The sequence below is a fragment of the Diospyros lotus genome, chromosome 4, assembly GCF_014633365.1.
Source record: "Diospyros lotus cultivar Yz01 chromosome 4, ASM1463336v1, whole genome shotgun sequence".
In the NCBI taxonomy this organism is placed as follows: domain Eukaryota; kingdom Viridiplantae; phylum Streptophyta; class Magnoliopsida; order Ericales; family Ebenaceae; genus Diospyros; species Diospyros lotus.
In genome coordinates this window covers 14852366-14865663 of record NC_068341.1, presented here as the reverse complement: position 1 = coordinate 14865663, position 13298 = coordinate 14852366, and the positions used below count along the sequence as shown (strand labels likewise).

The window sequence follows — 13298 nt, the reverse complement described above, 5'->3', positions numbered from 1 at the left end:
CAGATATCAATATGACAATAATATCATGCTATGTAATTATCACGACTTTCAATGTAATATGACAAAATGAACATTATATTCATAAATAGCATGCATATATAACAATCATATAAATATAAGTTCTTGTGAGAAAACCACTCACTAAATCATACTTAGGATAGAACAACTCACCTTTTGAGATAAACTTACATTTTCTCGAAAAGCGTGCATCATCTTGATATGCGTGCCCCGCCCTGATTTTTGTGCCAACTCTCAAAAGTTGCACCAATCACATCATCTCGATCACCTCAATCATAAAATAATATTTAATCCCTAAATATCCTCAATATTCCATTTATTTCCTATTTTCCTTCATTTTCCTTCATTTTTCCTTCTAAAAGTCCCAATAATTATATCAAGACTATTTCCTCAAATCTATCTTCACAAAAATTCATAATATGCTATGAACTTCAAAGGAAAAATACTGGACTTACCTGGATGGTGCGTTTTCATGCAAAATAAGGAACTTTGATGCTAGAATCGAGACCTATAGAACTCCAAATTGAAATATGTTTTTACAGGACCTAAATCTCGATTTTAGAGGAATTTAGAATTTTTTTCAGAATTTTTGGAGTCAGGACACGCCCGTACTCGCCCAAACAAGGTTCTCCACGTGCCCCCACTCGCAGGGCCCAGCTGGCGCGTGTGCCCCACGCGCCAGTCTTCTTCAACATCCAACTCGTCGGACTGGTGCGCTGCCTTTCGTTTAATGGCCATATCTCCTTCATCCGACCTCCGATTGACCCCCCGTTTGAACCTATGGCTTCCTCTTTTAATCCTCTACAAGATGATACCAAAAAATCCCACAAACAGAGCCATTTTCAGACTGCTCGAAGCTATTTTCCGGCGATTTTTTCGACGAAGCTCCATATCTCCTTCATCTCTCAACAAAAATTGCTCAAAATTCACAGGAATGATCCTCTGGACATGGGGAACAAAAGCCCCTTATCTGTTGCTCTCAATTTTTGCCCAAACTCTCAGATCTGAGAGTTTAATTTTTCACTCCATTCGGTTTATTCAAAAACCTCTATTTATAGGCAACCCTGACCCTCCAAATGCTTATGGTTGGTCGATCCAACCTCCCTGAGGCTTCTACCTGCCCCAGATTAGTCTAAAAACGCCACCAAACATGAATTCAACGTATTGGAATTTCATCCACAAAACAGCCAAAAATCATGCAAAATTAGTCATCATCTTGGTCAATGTCGGCCTAAACTCGACCCAAGAGCATCCTAGGCCACTTTCCTCGAGTCTCTCACCACTGAATTCGGTGATGGGAGGTGATAGAGAAAGCTTGGTCGGCCATGGCAGATTTGCTCCATCTTCAACTTTTGAAAATTGCACTTTAACCCCTATCTTTTCTCATTTGAACTTTTGGTCCTTTCCTTGACGCCCCTAAACTTCCCAATACTGCCATTGCGACCTATAAATTCTATACTTTTCATTGCATCCCCGAAGATTCTGAAAAAAATATCATTTCGACCTCCTTCCGGCAAAATTAAGAAATTACACTTAGGCCTAAATCTTCGTTTTGGCCCTAAACCTCTTCGTTTCTTCCTGAAACCACTGAAGGGTTGTTTCTTATGAAAAATCGAAGCCTCTTCAAGCTTCCGTTGACTTCCAGGAAGTCGTTTATAACAATTCGGTATTGTAGCCTAATTGGCAGCTGCAGTTTTGCTGTACCGAAAACTGTTCCCGATCCAATTTTTTTCGGCACCATAAATCCTATCTCGGGATACTTGTTAATGCCACATCATTTTCCTTTGGCATCTCGGCTCCAGAGCACTCCCGGCAGTCGATTTGGTCAATTTTTTGGGCTATTCAGATACCAATTTTCTCTGAAATCCCATTTCTCTAATAAATTGCTTCTTTTTAATTAACCCAAATTTCTCGGGTATTACACTACCCTTCTCTGGGCTCTGGGGGTATTACATCCTTCATGGCAGCTGCCACCTCCAACCTCATCCCCATCACCATCGCCTCAATCTTCGTCCATCGCCATCGCCACCCATCTCTATCGCAATCATCGCCTCCGTCACAGTCATTGCCTTCATCGTCACCTCCTCTCTCCCCTACCCTTCTCTATGTGTATGTGTATATATATTATATTTAACATATATATTTTAATATCTCAACATATATATTTAATGTTTTTATAAATTAAATCTAAATTTAAACATATTAATATATTTTTAATAATTATATATAATTTATCAACATTTAATGGTAAAAATTGTATCAATTGAACATCAATTTATAATTTATTTTTATTAAAAATAATATTTTATAAATTTTATTTGTATTATTCAGTAATATATCATTTTTAGTCTTTTTGTTAAGTTTTGATAATTTTATTAGATTTTTTAAATTAAATACATAACTATATAAATGATAATTTAAAGCAAACTTATTCAAATATATTATCAATTTAAAATCAATTTTAAAAGACTTTCAATTAGAAAGACTTAAAAAGCCCTCTAAAAAAAGCAAGGCAAACGCCCCCTAAACATTAGATCCTACATGTCTTAACAATTTTTAACTTGAAGCGGCAGAGAAGTTCCATAGCCAGAGCCGGGGGGATAGAGATATTAAATTAAGCTGCTTCTTCTTCTTCTTTCTTCTTCTTCTTCTTCGTGCATTCTGCCAGCTTTACCTTTGCCTCTTAATTGTTCTTCTTATTAACTAATCATACACTAATCATGGGGATGGATCAAGGCCTCAGCAGGAAGATGAGAAGAGTTTTCCTCGTACTCAACGTCATCCTCCTCGCCATAGGCAACTGCGGCGGCCCTCTCATCATGCGCCTCTACTTCCTCCACGGCGGCGCTCGAATCTGGCTCTCCAGCTGGCTCGAAACCGGCGGCTGGCCTATCAATTTCATCCCCCTTCTTGCCGCCTACCTCCAACGCCGCCGCAAGCAAGGCTTGGCCGCCACCGCCGTCCTCATCAAGCCCCCCGTCTTCTGGGCGGCCGCCGTCATCGGCGTCCTCACCGGCTTCGACGACTACCTCTACGCCTACGGTCTGGCGAAGCTCCCGGTGTCCACTTCGTCGCTGATCATCGCCTCCCAGCTGGGCTTCACGGCGCTCTTCGCCTTCCTCCTGGTGAAGCAGAAGTTCACGTCGTACACCGTGAACGCCATCGTGTTGCTGACCATCGGTGCCGGAGTTTTGGCTCTGCACACGAGCGGCGATAGGCCGAAGGGCGAGTCGAACAAGGACTACTCCATGGGGTTCGCGATGACGGTGGCCGCGTCGGCGTTGTACGGGCTGATTCTGCCGATGGTGGAGCTGACGTACAAGAAGGCGAAGCAGGCCGTGACCTACACGCTGGTGTTGGAAATTCAGGTGGTCATGTGTTTCTTTGCCACTCTTGTTTGTACCGTCGGCATGGCCATTAACAATGACTTCAGGGTACTCTCTCTCTCTCTCTCTCTCTCTCTCTCTCTCTCTCTAGCTACCAAATTTCCTAATTCATCTCCTGCACTATCTATTGGAATTCAGTGGTGTGGGACGTCCGCAAAAAAACATAATCCCAAGATGTTAAATTGGAATCTTAGTGAGTTTTACTTGTTTTTAATGTTTACCATTATACCTTGAGTGACATAATGTTTTTAATGTTAAAATAAAACAGATTAATTAAAGATAAATTCTAAAATATGAGTTCTGATTGAAATCTTTTAAAATGGGAAATGCTGAAAATGGGGATACTTTTTACAAATTTTGTTTACGGATTGCAGCATTTTTGTAACATTTTAGGTTAATTTTTGTTTACGGATACTTTTACATTTTATTTTTATTACATTTTTGTAGTTATATGTTATTTTATATGTTTACAGATTGCAACATTTTTTTTTCTTTAATTTTTCAATTTTAATGAGGGAAAAAATTATAACAAATCACTAATTGCAGTGGTAGTGCAAGGTGGGATGACACCTTGAAATAAAACAATTACGAGTTAAGAGCACCAGTGGAAGTGGCACTGGGTCTCTTTAAGCAAGCCCAATGGCGAAGCTTGCCCGTGCATTTTAATCTAGATTATCAGAACTTGTTAATTTGCTTCACTTGCCTTTGCACATATTTAAGTAAAATTATCTAGAAGAAGTCATTATAATTACTTTATCACTTGAGTAACCTTTTCTCACACTTACGAGAGGTGAAGTTTTAGCTAACACAAAGTTTTTCTTTTTATTAATAAGAATTCATAGAGTTTTGAATTGTCTTGACAACCTAGCCTCGATCTCCCATCCAATGCAGGCCATTGCGAGAGAAGGAAGAGGGTTTGAGCTGGGAGAGACCAAGTATTACGTGGTGTTGTTTTTCAGTGGCATAATCTGGCAGTGCTTCTTCCTAGGCGCAATAGGAGTCATCTTCTCCGGCTCGTCTCTACTCTCTGCAATCGTTATCGCCGTTCTTCTCCCGGTGACAGAAGTCTTGGCCGTCATATTCTACAAAGAGAAGTTTCAGGCGGAGAAAGGCGTTTCTCTGGTTCTGTCTCTGTGGGGTTTTGTTTCCTACTTCTTTGGCGAGATCAAACATGACAATCAGAAGAGTACCGAAACTCAACCGCTGGAGACTGAGATGTCACAGAGCACTGTGGCCAATATCCCATGAACGGTTGGTTGGATCCTGTCTTGTCGTGTCATTGAATATAGAACAAAGCCATTTAAGTTCTTAAAGCAACTTTTTCGAGTGTATCGGAAGGGTATCTTGTAAAAGACCAATTCCGGCCACAACTAAATTAATTCAAAATACAGATAATCACAAGCCTTAAAGTAATTAATGACCATATGTGTTTGCGGTCATATCCTCCCTAATGTAATTATATCTTTATATATCATATCGTGTCTATGGATTTCTTATTCTGTGCAACACCATGCACGGAAAAGTAAAAGTAGGTGGCTGGAGATGGCATAGCTTGTATAAGTCTTTCGGTAAAAATATAAATATATATTTTATTCAAACACTTTAATAACTTAAAAAATAATACAAAACTTTTAAGCCGATACTTAAAAGATCCATTACAAGCCGAGTGGTAATTAGATCTATAGCGAGATAGAGCATTGAAAGTAGTTCGAGTTGAAGCCGTCGCCGCGGCCATCATCTTATGGACACGTTTGTTGTGTTTCAGCAATTCGAGTCGACACATAAAAATAAATTATAGTTATATTTACATCTATCATTAAAGTTTGTCTGAAAGGCGAAAAATCAAATTCCGGATATTTTCCTCACCAACCTATAATTCTCGTGTTATGACAAGATAACTCTCAACCAAAAAACTCAAAACATTAATCACAGAAGATTCAATACTGCAACATGCACTAAACAAAATAAAGCAAACACAAAACGCCAGAAAAATTTTACCGTAGTTCACCCATTAATGAGGGCTACGTCCACGTTGAGCTTCGGCAAAGAGAGCTCACCCCACTATTGGGACAAAAACGATTACAACCTCAGTATTCACAGATTCACTCTCAAATCTCACTGTACAAAAACAATTCTCACCTTAAATCGGCCCCATAACCACAGAATTAAAGGTTAAAGGCACAAACCCTAAAGAGAAAATATACATTCGAAACTATATAGAGTGAGAAAAAACAACACAGAGAATGAACTGAGCAAACCAAACACGAGGAAGGTAATCGGAGGCTGTGCGCGCTGCTGATCTCGTGGCCACTGTAGAGAATATAAAGAAGACACCAGTGGTGGAGATCAAGTTGTATAAAGGCACAGCAAGCAACATTGACGATCAGGTAAGCACCAGGCAAAACGACAAGGTAAGTACGCCAAGTAAATAGCAAAAGGGATTGTCGTTTTGGCCATCCGCTCAGGGCCCAAAACGCTTCCGTTTTGGGTGGTCCCGAGGGTTGCCAAAATGACCGTCATGCCCCTCAGTTAAATGCAGCGTTTTGAAGCTTCACATAAATATAACAATCTCCACCTTGAAGCTTCAACCTTTTAGGGACAAGTCCACAACAATGCAGTATGCTACAATCTTTGCCTTCATTACTCATGTTGGTTGTTCCTTCAACCAACTGTGACATGCAGCAAGCCCAAACAGTGTTTGAACTTGGCTGTAGTCACAATCTTTGTTCCCATATCAGCTGGGTTGTTTTCTGTAGGGACCTTTTGGATAATTACCTTTCCTTTAGCCATTTGGTCCCTTACATAATGATATTTTACATTTACATGTTTTGTCATTTCATGGTAAACAGGATTCTTACATAAATGTATAGCACTTTGGCTATCAGAAAAAACTACCACCTTACCACGTAACATCTGAATTTCTGTCAAGATGCCTTGAAGCCAAATAACTTCCTTAAAAGCATCAATTACAGCGACATACTTAGCCTCAATAGAGGATAGAGCCATCAGAGGCTGTAACTGAGACTTCCAGCTGATACAATTACCACTTAGGGTAAAATAATAAGCTGTAGTGGACTTCCTTGAATCTCGATCTTCTGCAAAATCAGAATCTACAAACCCTACCAAATCAAGTGCATCAGTTCTTTTCATGTAATTTAAACCAACATTTAAAGAGCCGTTAATATATCTTAGCAGAAATTTTAAGGCTTCCCAATGATGTTTCCCAGGATTAAACATATATCTACTAAGTAAAGAGATTGAAAAAGTAAGGTCTAACCTAATACTAATCATGGAATACATGATAGTTCCAATTACATTAGCATAAGGGATGGATTCCATTTTTAATCTTTCAGAATCTAACGTTGGACATTGGGCTTTAGACAAAATAAAGTGACCTCCTAAAAGTGTATTTACTGGTTTGCAATTTGACATTCCAAATTTCTATACAGCCTTTAATAAGTAATCATGTTAGTGAATCTTTAGACAATTTTTACTTCTGTTTCTCTCAATTATCATCCCTAAAACTTTCCTAGCAGATCCTAAATCTTTCATATCAAAGTTTGTGTTGAACATTGATTTTAGTTCATCAATCTTAGACTTGGATTTGCTAATCAATAAAATGTCATCAACATACAGTAACAAATATACAAGGATATCAGAGAGAATGTAGTAAAAAGTACAATTATCATATTCACTCCTCACAAAGCCAATCCCAATTACAAAATTATCGAATTTCTTGTACCATTGATGTGGGGATTATTTTAGACCATACAGAGACTTTTTTAACAAACAAACATAATCAGGATTTTTTTGTTAACATAACCAACAGCCTGTTCCATGTAGATAAGTTCTTCTAAATCTCCATATAAGAAGCTAGTTTTAACATCAAGCTGTTCTAATTCTAGATCATACTGGACAACTATTGTAAACATCATACGAATGGTTTTAAACTTAACAATAGGTAAAAAAAATTCAGTATAATCAATGCCTTCCCTCTGTGTAAAACCTTTAGCAACTAATCTAGTTTTGAATCTAAGGGGATCAGTGGGTAACATACCTTCTTTGATTTTGAACAGCCACTTACGCTTCACCAGCTTTTGTTTCTAAGATCTTGGGACCAACTCCCAAGTGTTGTTGGTTATCAAGGATGTCATTTCTTCCTCCATAGCATACTGCCACTTTGGGCTGTCTTGAGACCTGATAGCCTTCTCATAAGAGGTAGGCTCATTGCCTCTCAATTCCATGCCTGCCACCAAGGCACAATAAACAAGGTCTGAATATGCATACCTAGTAGAGGGACTTACAGACCTCCTACTCCTATCTCGGGCTAACTGATAGTCCCTTGAGTTTTGCTAAGGGGAGTCATGATGCTCCACCTCAGCCTCAGGGACTTTAGTTGATTCCTCCTTATCACTTTCATGATCAGAGGATGAGTCACTTCTAGGGTTGGGACTGACAGAGGTTGGGGTAGCAGGCAAATCAGGCATTCCTGATGGTTGCTCCACCTGAAAGTGGGTATTACTTCCTATCACATCATCTTCTAGGATACTAGGTTTAGGATCTGTTTCTATGTTTTCTAGTTTGCAAGGGAAAACACTTTCATTAAATATAATATCCCTGCTTATAATTATTTTTACTCCTCCAGAACTCTTATCCCATAACCTATAGCTTTTAGTTCACTACAAGGAAAAGTGGTATTGGCGGCGAAGTTTTCCCGGCGGTTTTATGAATTGTCGGGAAAACATCACCATTACCGGCGGTTTTAAAAACCGCCGGTAAAACGTTAGCATTACCGGCGGTTTATAAAACCGCCGGTTATGGAGTCAACATGACCGGCGATTTATAAAACCGCCGGTTATAGCATACACATCTCCGGCGGTTTTATAAAACCGCCGGTGATTTTGACCATAACCGGCGGTTTTTAAACCGCCGGTTATGTTTTCCCTTCACCGGCGGTTTTAAAACCGCCGGGGATAGTATCTATATAATCCCGTCCTTAACCCCTTCGATTTCTTCCAAAATCCCCCCCCTGCAAACCCTAACCGGTTCTCTCCTTCGATCACCCTCGCGCCTCGCTGCCTCCCTCGATCACCCTCGCGCCTCGCTGCCTCCCTCGATCACCCTCGCTCTCTCGCTCGCCTCGCCTCGCCCTCCCTCGCTCGCTCGCCTTGGCTCGCCTTCCCTCGCTCACTCTCAGTCGGCCTCGCCCTCCCTCGCTCACTCTCAGGCGCTATCGCCCTCGGCCTCGCCCTCCCTCGCTCACTCTCAGGCGCTATCGCCCTCGGCCTCGCCCTCCCTCGCTTACTGATCAGTCGCACATGCAATCAGAGAAGTGGTGATTGGAATTGGGGTAAATTACAGTTCGATTGCTCCGCGATAGTTGTTCTTCCTTGATCAGGTTTGTCTCCAGCTTGTGTATAATGTATCTCTATACGTATGAATCTTGCGTGTTATCCCAGATCCTCTGTTTCTCCGTTCCAGATCAGTAGCATCATCTATGTTATGATTTGATTGTGCTTTGTGCTTTGATTTTGTTTTACCAGTTAGTGGTGATGCTATGATATGCTTCTGCTTTGTGCTTTGATTTTGTTTTACCAGTTAGTGGTGATGCTATGATATGCTTCTGCTTTGTGCTTTGATTTTGTTTTACCAGTTAGTGGTGATGCTATGATATGCTATGATATACGTTTGCAGTAGTTTCTTATTCGGGCATTGTCAAACCCTAAAAATGGCAGTCAAAAGGCCCAATTAATTTTTTTTTTCAGCAACATTAATGAATGCGCACTAATGGAGCTGAAAAATTATTATTTTGAAATGCACATGTAACTCTAATTTATTTGAGTTAGAGCATCTTGAGCAAGATGAAAGTGAATGATCTTTGAAAATTATATGCATTACCAAATTGATATCCCATTCGACTCGATCGAATAAATGTTTAAAAATTCATAAGATTTTGTAAAACTTCTTTTAACTTAAAAGCTAATATCAAAAGGTAATTTTGCAGAACTCTTAAATAGTAAGGGAAGGTAATATTATTTTGAAAGGTGAGGAATTCTCAGAAGGTGTACCAAAATTTGAGGGCTAAGTGTAATTTAGTAAAAAATGAAAGGCGGCTTCCTAATCCTATCTCATCCTCACAGCTGCCTTGGAGCAAAAACCATCGTCACCATTAGGTTGATTCTTAAATAAAAGACTATATATATATAGATTTCAATTACCTTAACTATATATATAGGTTCTTTATTATTAGTCAGCAGGGAGGGAGACCTCCTCTTCCTTTCAGTGGGGATTTTTTTGATTGAGGGCACTGCCTCTATTTCAATAATGCCTTTCCTATATATTCCTGGAAAGATATTATTGGGTCCCATAATCACTCTTCGCAAATTTCCTAATTAGGCCTTGATTCGGTGGCTCATGCATGTTTTAGGCCTTGTTTGGCTCTTGATTTGGTGGCTCACGGATAGGATATCTCAAAAGTGGGGGGGTGGTCTGTCATGTCAATAAAGTATTTTTTTTAAACATTTTTTTATTTTTTAAATAATAGTTTAATTTTCAAATATATTATTCTTATAAAAGTTGCATAATTCAATCTTTGAATCCTTATTTTTAGCAGGTTTGATATATAAATTATTTTAATGGAGCTGAATAAGAGTTGGATTAACATATCAAACAGGCTAGATCCTCGATACGAACAAGGAATTCAGGAGTTTATTCAGTTTGCCTATAGACATAAGTCTCCTGGGGCAAGCATATATTGTCCGTGTATTAAATGTGTTAACAGATATTTTCATAAACGAGATGTTGTGGAGGAACATCTCATTTTGAATGGGTTTGACACTAATTACATAATATGGACGGTTCATGGAGAGTTATATGTGCCTCGTCATAGTCGAGAAGAATTTCAAGATCAGGAATGTAATATTGGAGATGATATGGTGGGAATGATACATGATGCACATGGAGTTCCCATAAACAATGCTGGAAGTAGTGAAGAAGCTACGAGATTCTATGAATTGTTGGAGAAGGCAGAAACAGAGTTATGGCCTGGTTGTAAGAACTTCACGACATTATCATTTATTGTTCGTTTACAACACTTGAAGGTATTGGGTGGGTTGTCGGATAAAATATTTGATATGTTGCTTGAGTTGTTGAATGAGGCATTTCCAGAAGGAGTGTCATTGCCACGATCGTATCGGGAGGCTAAGAAATTGAGTGAGGATTTAGGTTTTAAGTACTATAAGTACGATGCATGCCCTAACAATTGTATGCTCTTTTGGAAAGATGCATCAAAGTTGGATATATGTACTTTTTGTGGAGAGTCAAGGTATAAAGAATACGAGGTGCACGTGGACGACGATATAACGAAGATGAAAAAAGTCGCTTCTAAACAAGTACGACACTTTCCTTTGATTTCGAGACTGCAAAGATTGTTTATGTCTAACAAAACAGCATCGTTAATGAGGTGGCATGAAGAAGGTAGAACAAAGGATGGTATAATGAGGCACCCTGCTGATTCATTAGCTTGGCAATCTTTTGATGAACAACATCCAAAATTCGCTGAAGATAGTCGCAATGTTAGACTTGGGTTGGCTTCTAATGGGTTTAATCCGTTTCGAACAATGACCATTAGCTATAGCATTTGGCCAGTTGTGTTAATGCCATATAATCTACCGCCTTGGTTATGTATGAAACAACCTTACTTCATCTTGTCTTTATTGATTGATGGACCTCGTGCACCAGGAGACAATATTGATGTGTTTCTGCAACCGTTGATTCAAGAGTTACAAGAATTATGGAACGAAGGGATAGAAACTTATGATGCTTCAAGAAAAGAAATGTTTCACATGCATGCAACATTGTTGTGGACGATTAATGATTTTCCTGCGTATGCTAATTTATCTGGATGGAGTACTCGAGGAAGAGTTGCTTGTCCTTGTTGCATGAAAGAGATAGAGTCCAAATGGTTAAAACATGGTGGTAAGTTTTGTTATATGGGTCACCGTAGATTCTTGGAGGACATGAGTCATCATTTTCGGTTAGACAAGAAGAATTTTGATGGGACTATTGAAAACCGTGTTGCTCCTCCTCAGTTATCTGGCTACGATGTATTCAAAGATGTTGAATTTGTTAAGAAGATGTATGGAAACCGTGAGAATTCTGGCGCTAGTGTTGGGAGAGGAATGGGTGGTTGGAAAAAACATAGTATATTCTTTGAGCTTCCATATTGGCAAGACAATTTGATCCGACATAATCTCGACGTCATGCACATTGAGAAAAATGTTTGTGACAACATAATTTGGACGTTATTAAATGTTTCAGGTAAATCAAAGGACAACTTGAAAGCACGTCTTGATTTGAAAGAACTAGGGATAAGAAAAAAGTTGCATCCTGAAGATCGTTTAAGTGGGAAGAAGTATTTACCTCCTACATCTTTCACGTTGAATCGAGAACAAAAACATATATTTTTGAAAGTATTGAAAAGTATAAAATCACCCGATGGATTCTCATCAAACATATCACGTCGTGTCCAACTCAAAGAACACACAATGAGTGGACTTAAGAGCCATGACAATCATGTTTTGATGCAACATTTGCTTCCATTGGCAATTAGGAGGGTGTTCAAGAGAAAGTATGTCAGTAAAACTTTGATTGAATTATGCAATTACTTTAAACAGTTGTGTTCTAAAAACATTACAGTTGACGAGTGTAACCAATTGAGGTCACGCATTATATTGGTGCTTTGTCACCTCGAGAAAATATTTCTACCGAGCTTCTTCAATATAATGGAGCATTTAGTTGTTCACCTGCCTGACGAAGTCCAAATTGCGGGACCGGTAATGTTTCGGTGGATGTATCCAGTCGAGAGGTATATTAAGCCATGATTTTTTTAATTTGTGAATTTGTTTGTTCGTTTTTAAGTAAATATTGTGAATTTACTTGATAATGTAACTTATCATGTAGGTTCTTATTGACATTGAAAAAGTATGTAAGGACTAGAAGTCATCCAGAAGGATCTATTGCTGAAGGTTACTTGGCAGAAGAGTGTTTGACTTTTTGTGCAAGGTATTTGGATGATGTGGAAACAAAGTTTAATAGGCCGGTTCGAAATTATGAGGGTGCACATGGTCAACCTATCCCAAAAAAGGGGAAATTAGTCACATTGGATGAGATTTCATTGCAACAAGCCCATCGTTATGTGCTAGCAAATTGTAGTACAATTTCATCTTATCGAGAGTAAGATTATTATAACTTAATCTGGTTAATCAATTTTATTTCATAATAAAAAAAAATGTGTACTTTAATTTCATAATTCTTATCATTTGCATACAATGCAGGACACACTTACAATCCATTAGATTGGAAAGAAGATGTGCTAGCAATCGTGAAATTACACAAAAACACCATGAAAACTTCCCATCATGGTTTCAAAAACATGTAAGTCTTAACATGCTGCCACCACACCCTAAACATCCATATCTACTCATTTTAGAATTTGCATATATTTATTTGCGTAATGAATTATAAACATGTTACAAAACAGGTTTATGAATTGCAAGTAAGTGGTCACAATGTACCCAATGAAGTGAAAACATTAGCTGCTGGGCCTCACTCATGGGCATGGAAGTATTCTGGGTACATCGTAAATGGATTCAAATTCCACACGAGGCGTCGAGAAAGGAGAAGAATGACTCAAAACAGTGGAGTATTATTAAATGCAAATACTGAAAGTTATGCTAGTTCAAAAGATAAACGTCCTATCAGTGGTGATGTTACCTTTTATGGAGTCCTAACAGATGTTGTTGAGATACGATACTCTAACGAATTCAAATTTGTTTTGTTTAAGTGTGATTGGGTTGACAATAATAGAGGGATGAAGGTTGACAGTTTGAATTT

General features: G+C 38.7%; 2 protein-coding genes across 2 annotated transcripts; both read left to right on the top strand.

Moving 5' to 3' along the window:
* Window positions 1–2537: 2537 nt before the first annotated feature.
* LOC127800053 (purine permease 3-like) lies at window positions 2538–4900 on the top strand. The gene is made up of 2 exons (XM_052334454.1): window positions 2538–3452; window positions 4296–4900. Exons 1-2 carry the CDS (start codon window positions 2739–2741, stop codon window positions 4650–4652), a joined length of 1071 nt encoding a protein of 356 aa, XP_052190414.1. The 5' UTR covers window positions 2538–2738; the 3' UTR covers window positions 4653–4900.
* Window positions 4901–10039: 5139 nt separating this feature from the next.
* On the top strand, window positions 10040–12642 carry LOC127799683 (uncharacterized). The gene is made up of 2 exons (XM_052333906.1): window positions 10040–12270; window positions 12366–12642. Exons 1-2 carry the CDS (start codon window positions 10040–10042, stop codon window positions 12640–12642), a joined length of 2508 nt encoding a protein of 835 aa, XP_052189866.1.
* The last annotated feature ends 656 nt before the right edge of the window (window positions 12643–13298 follow it).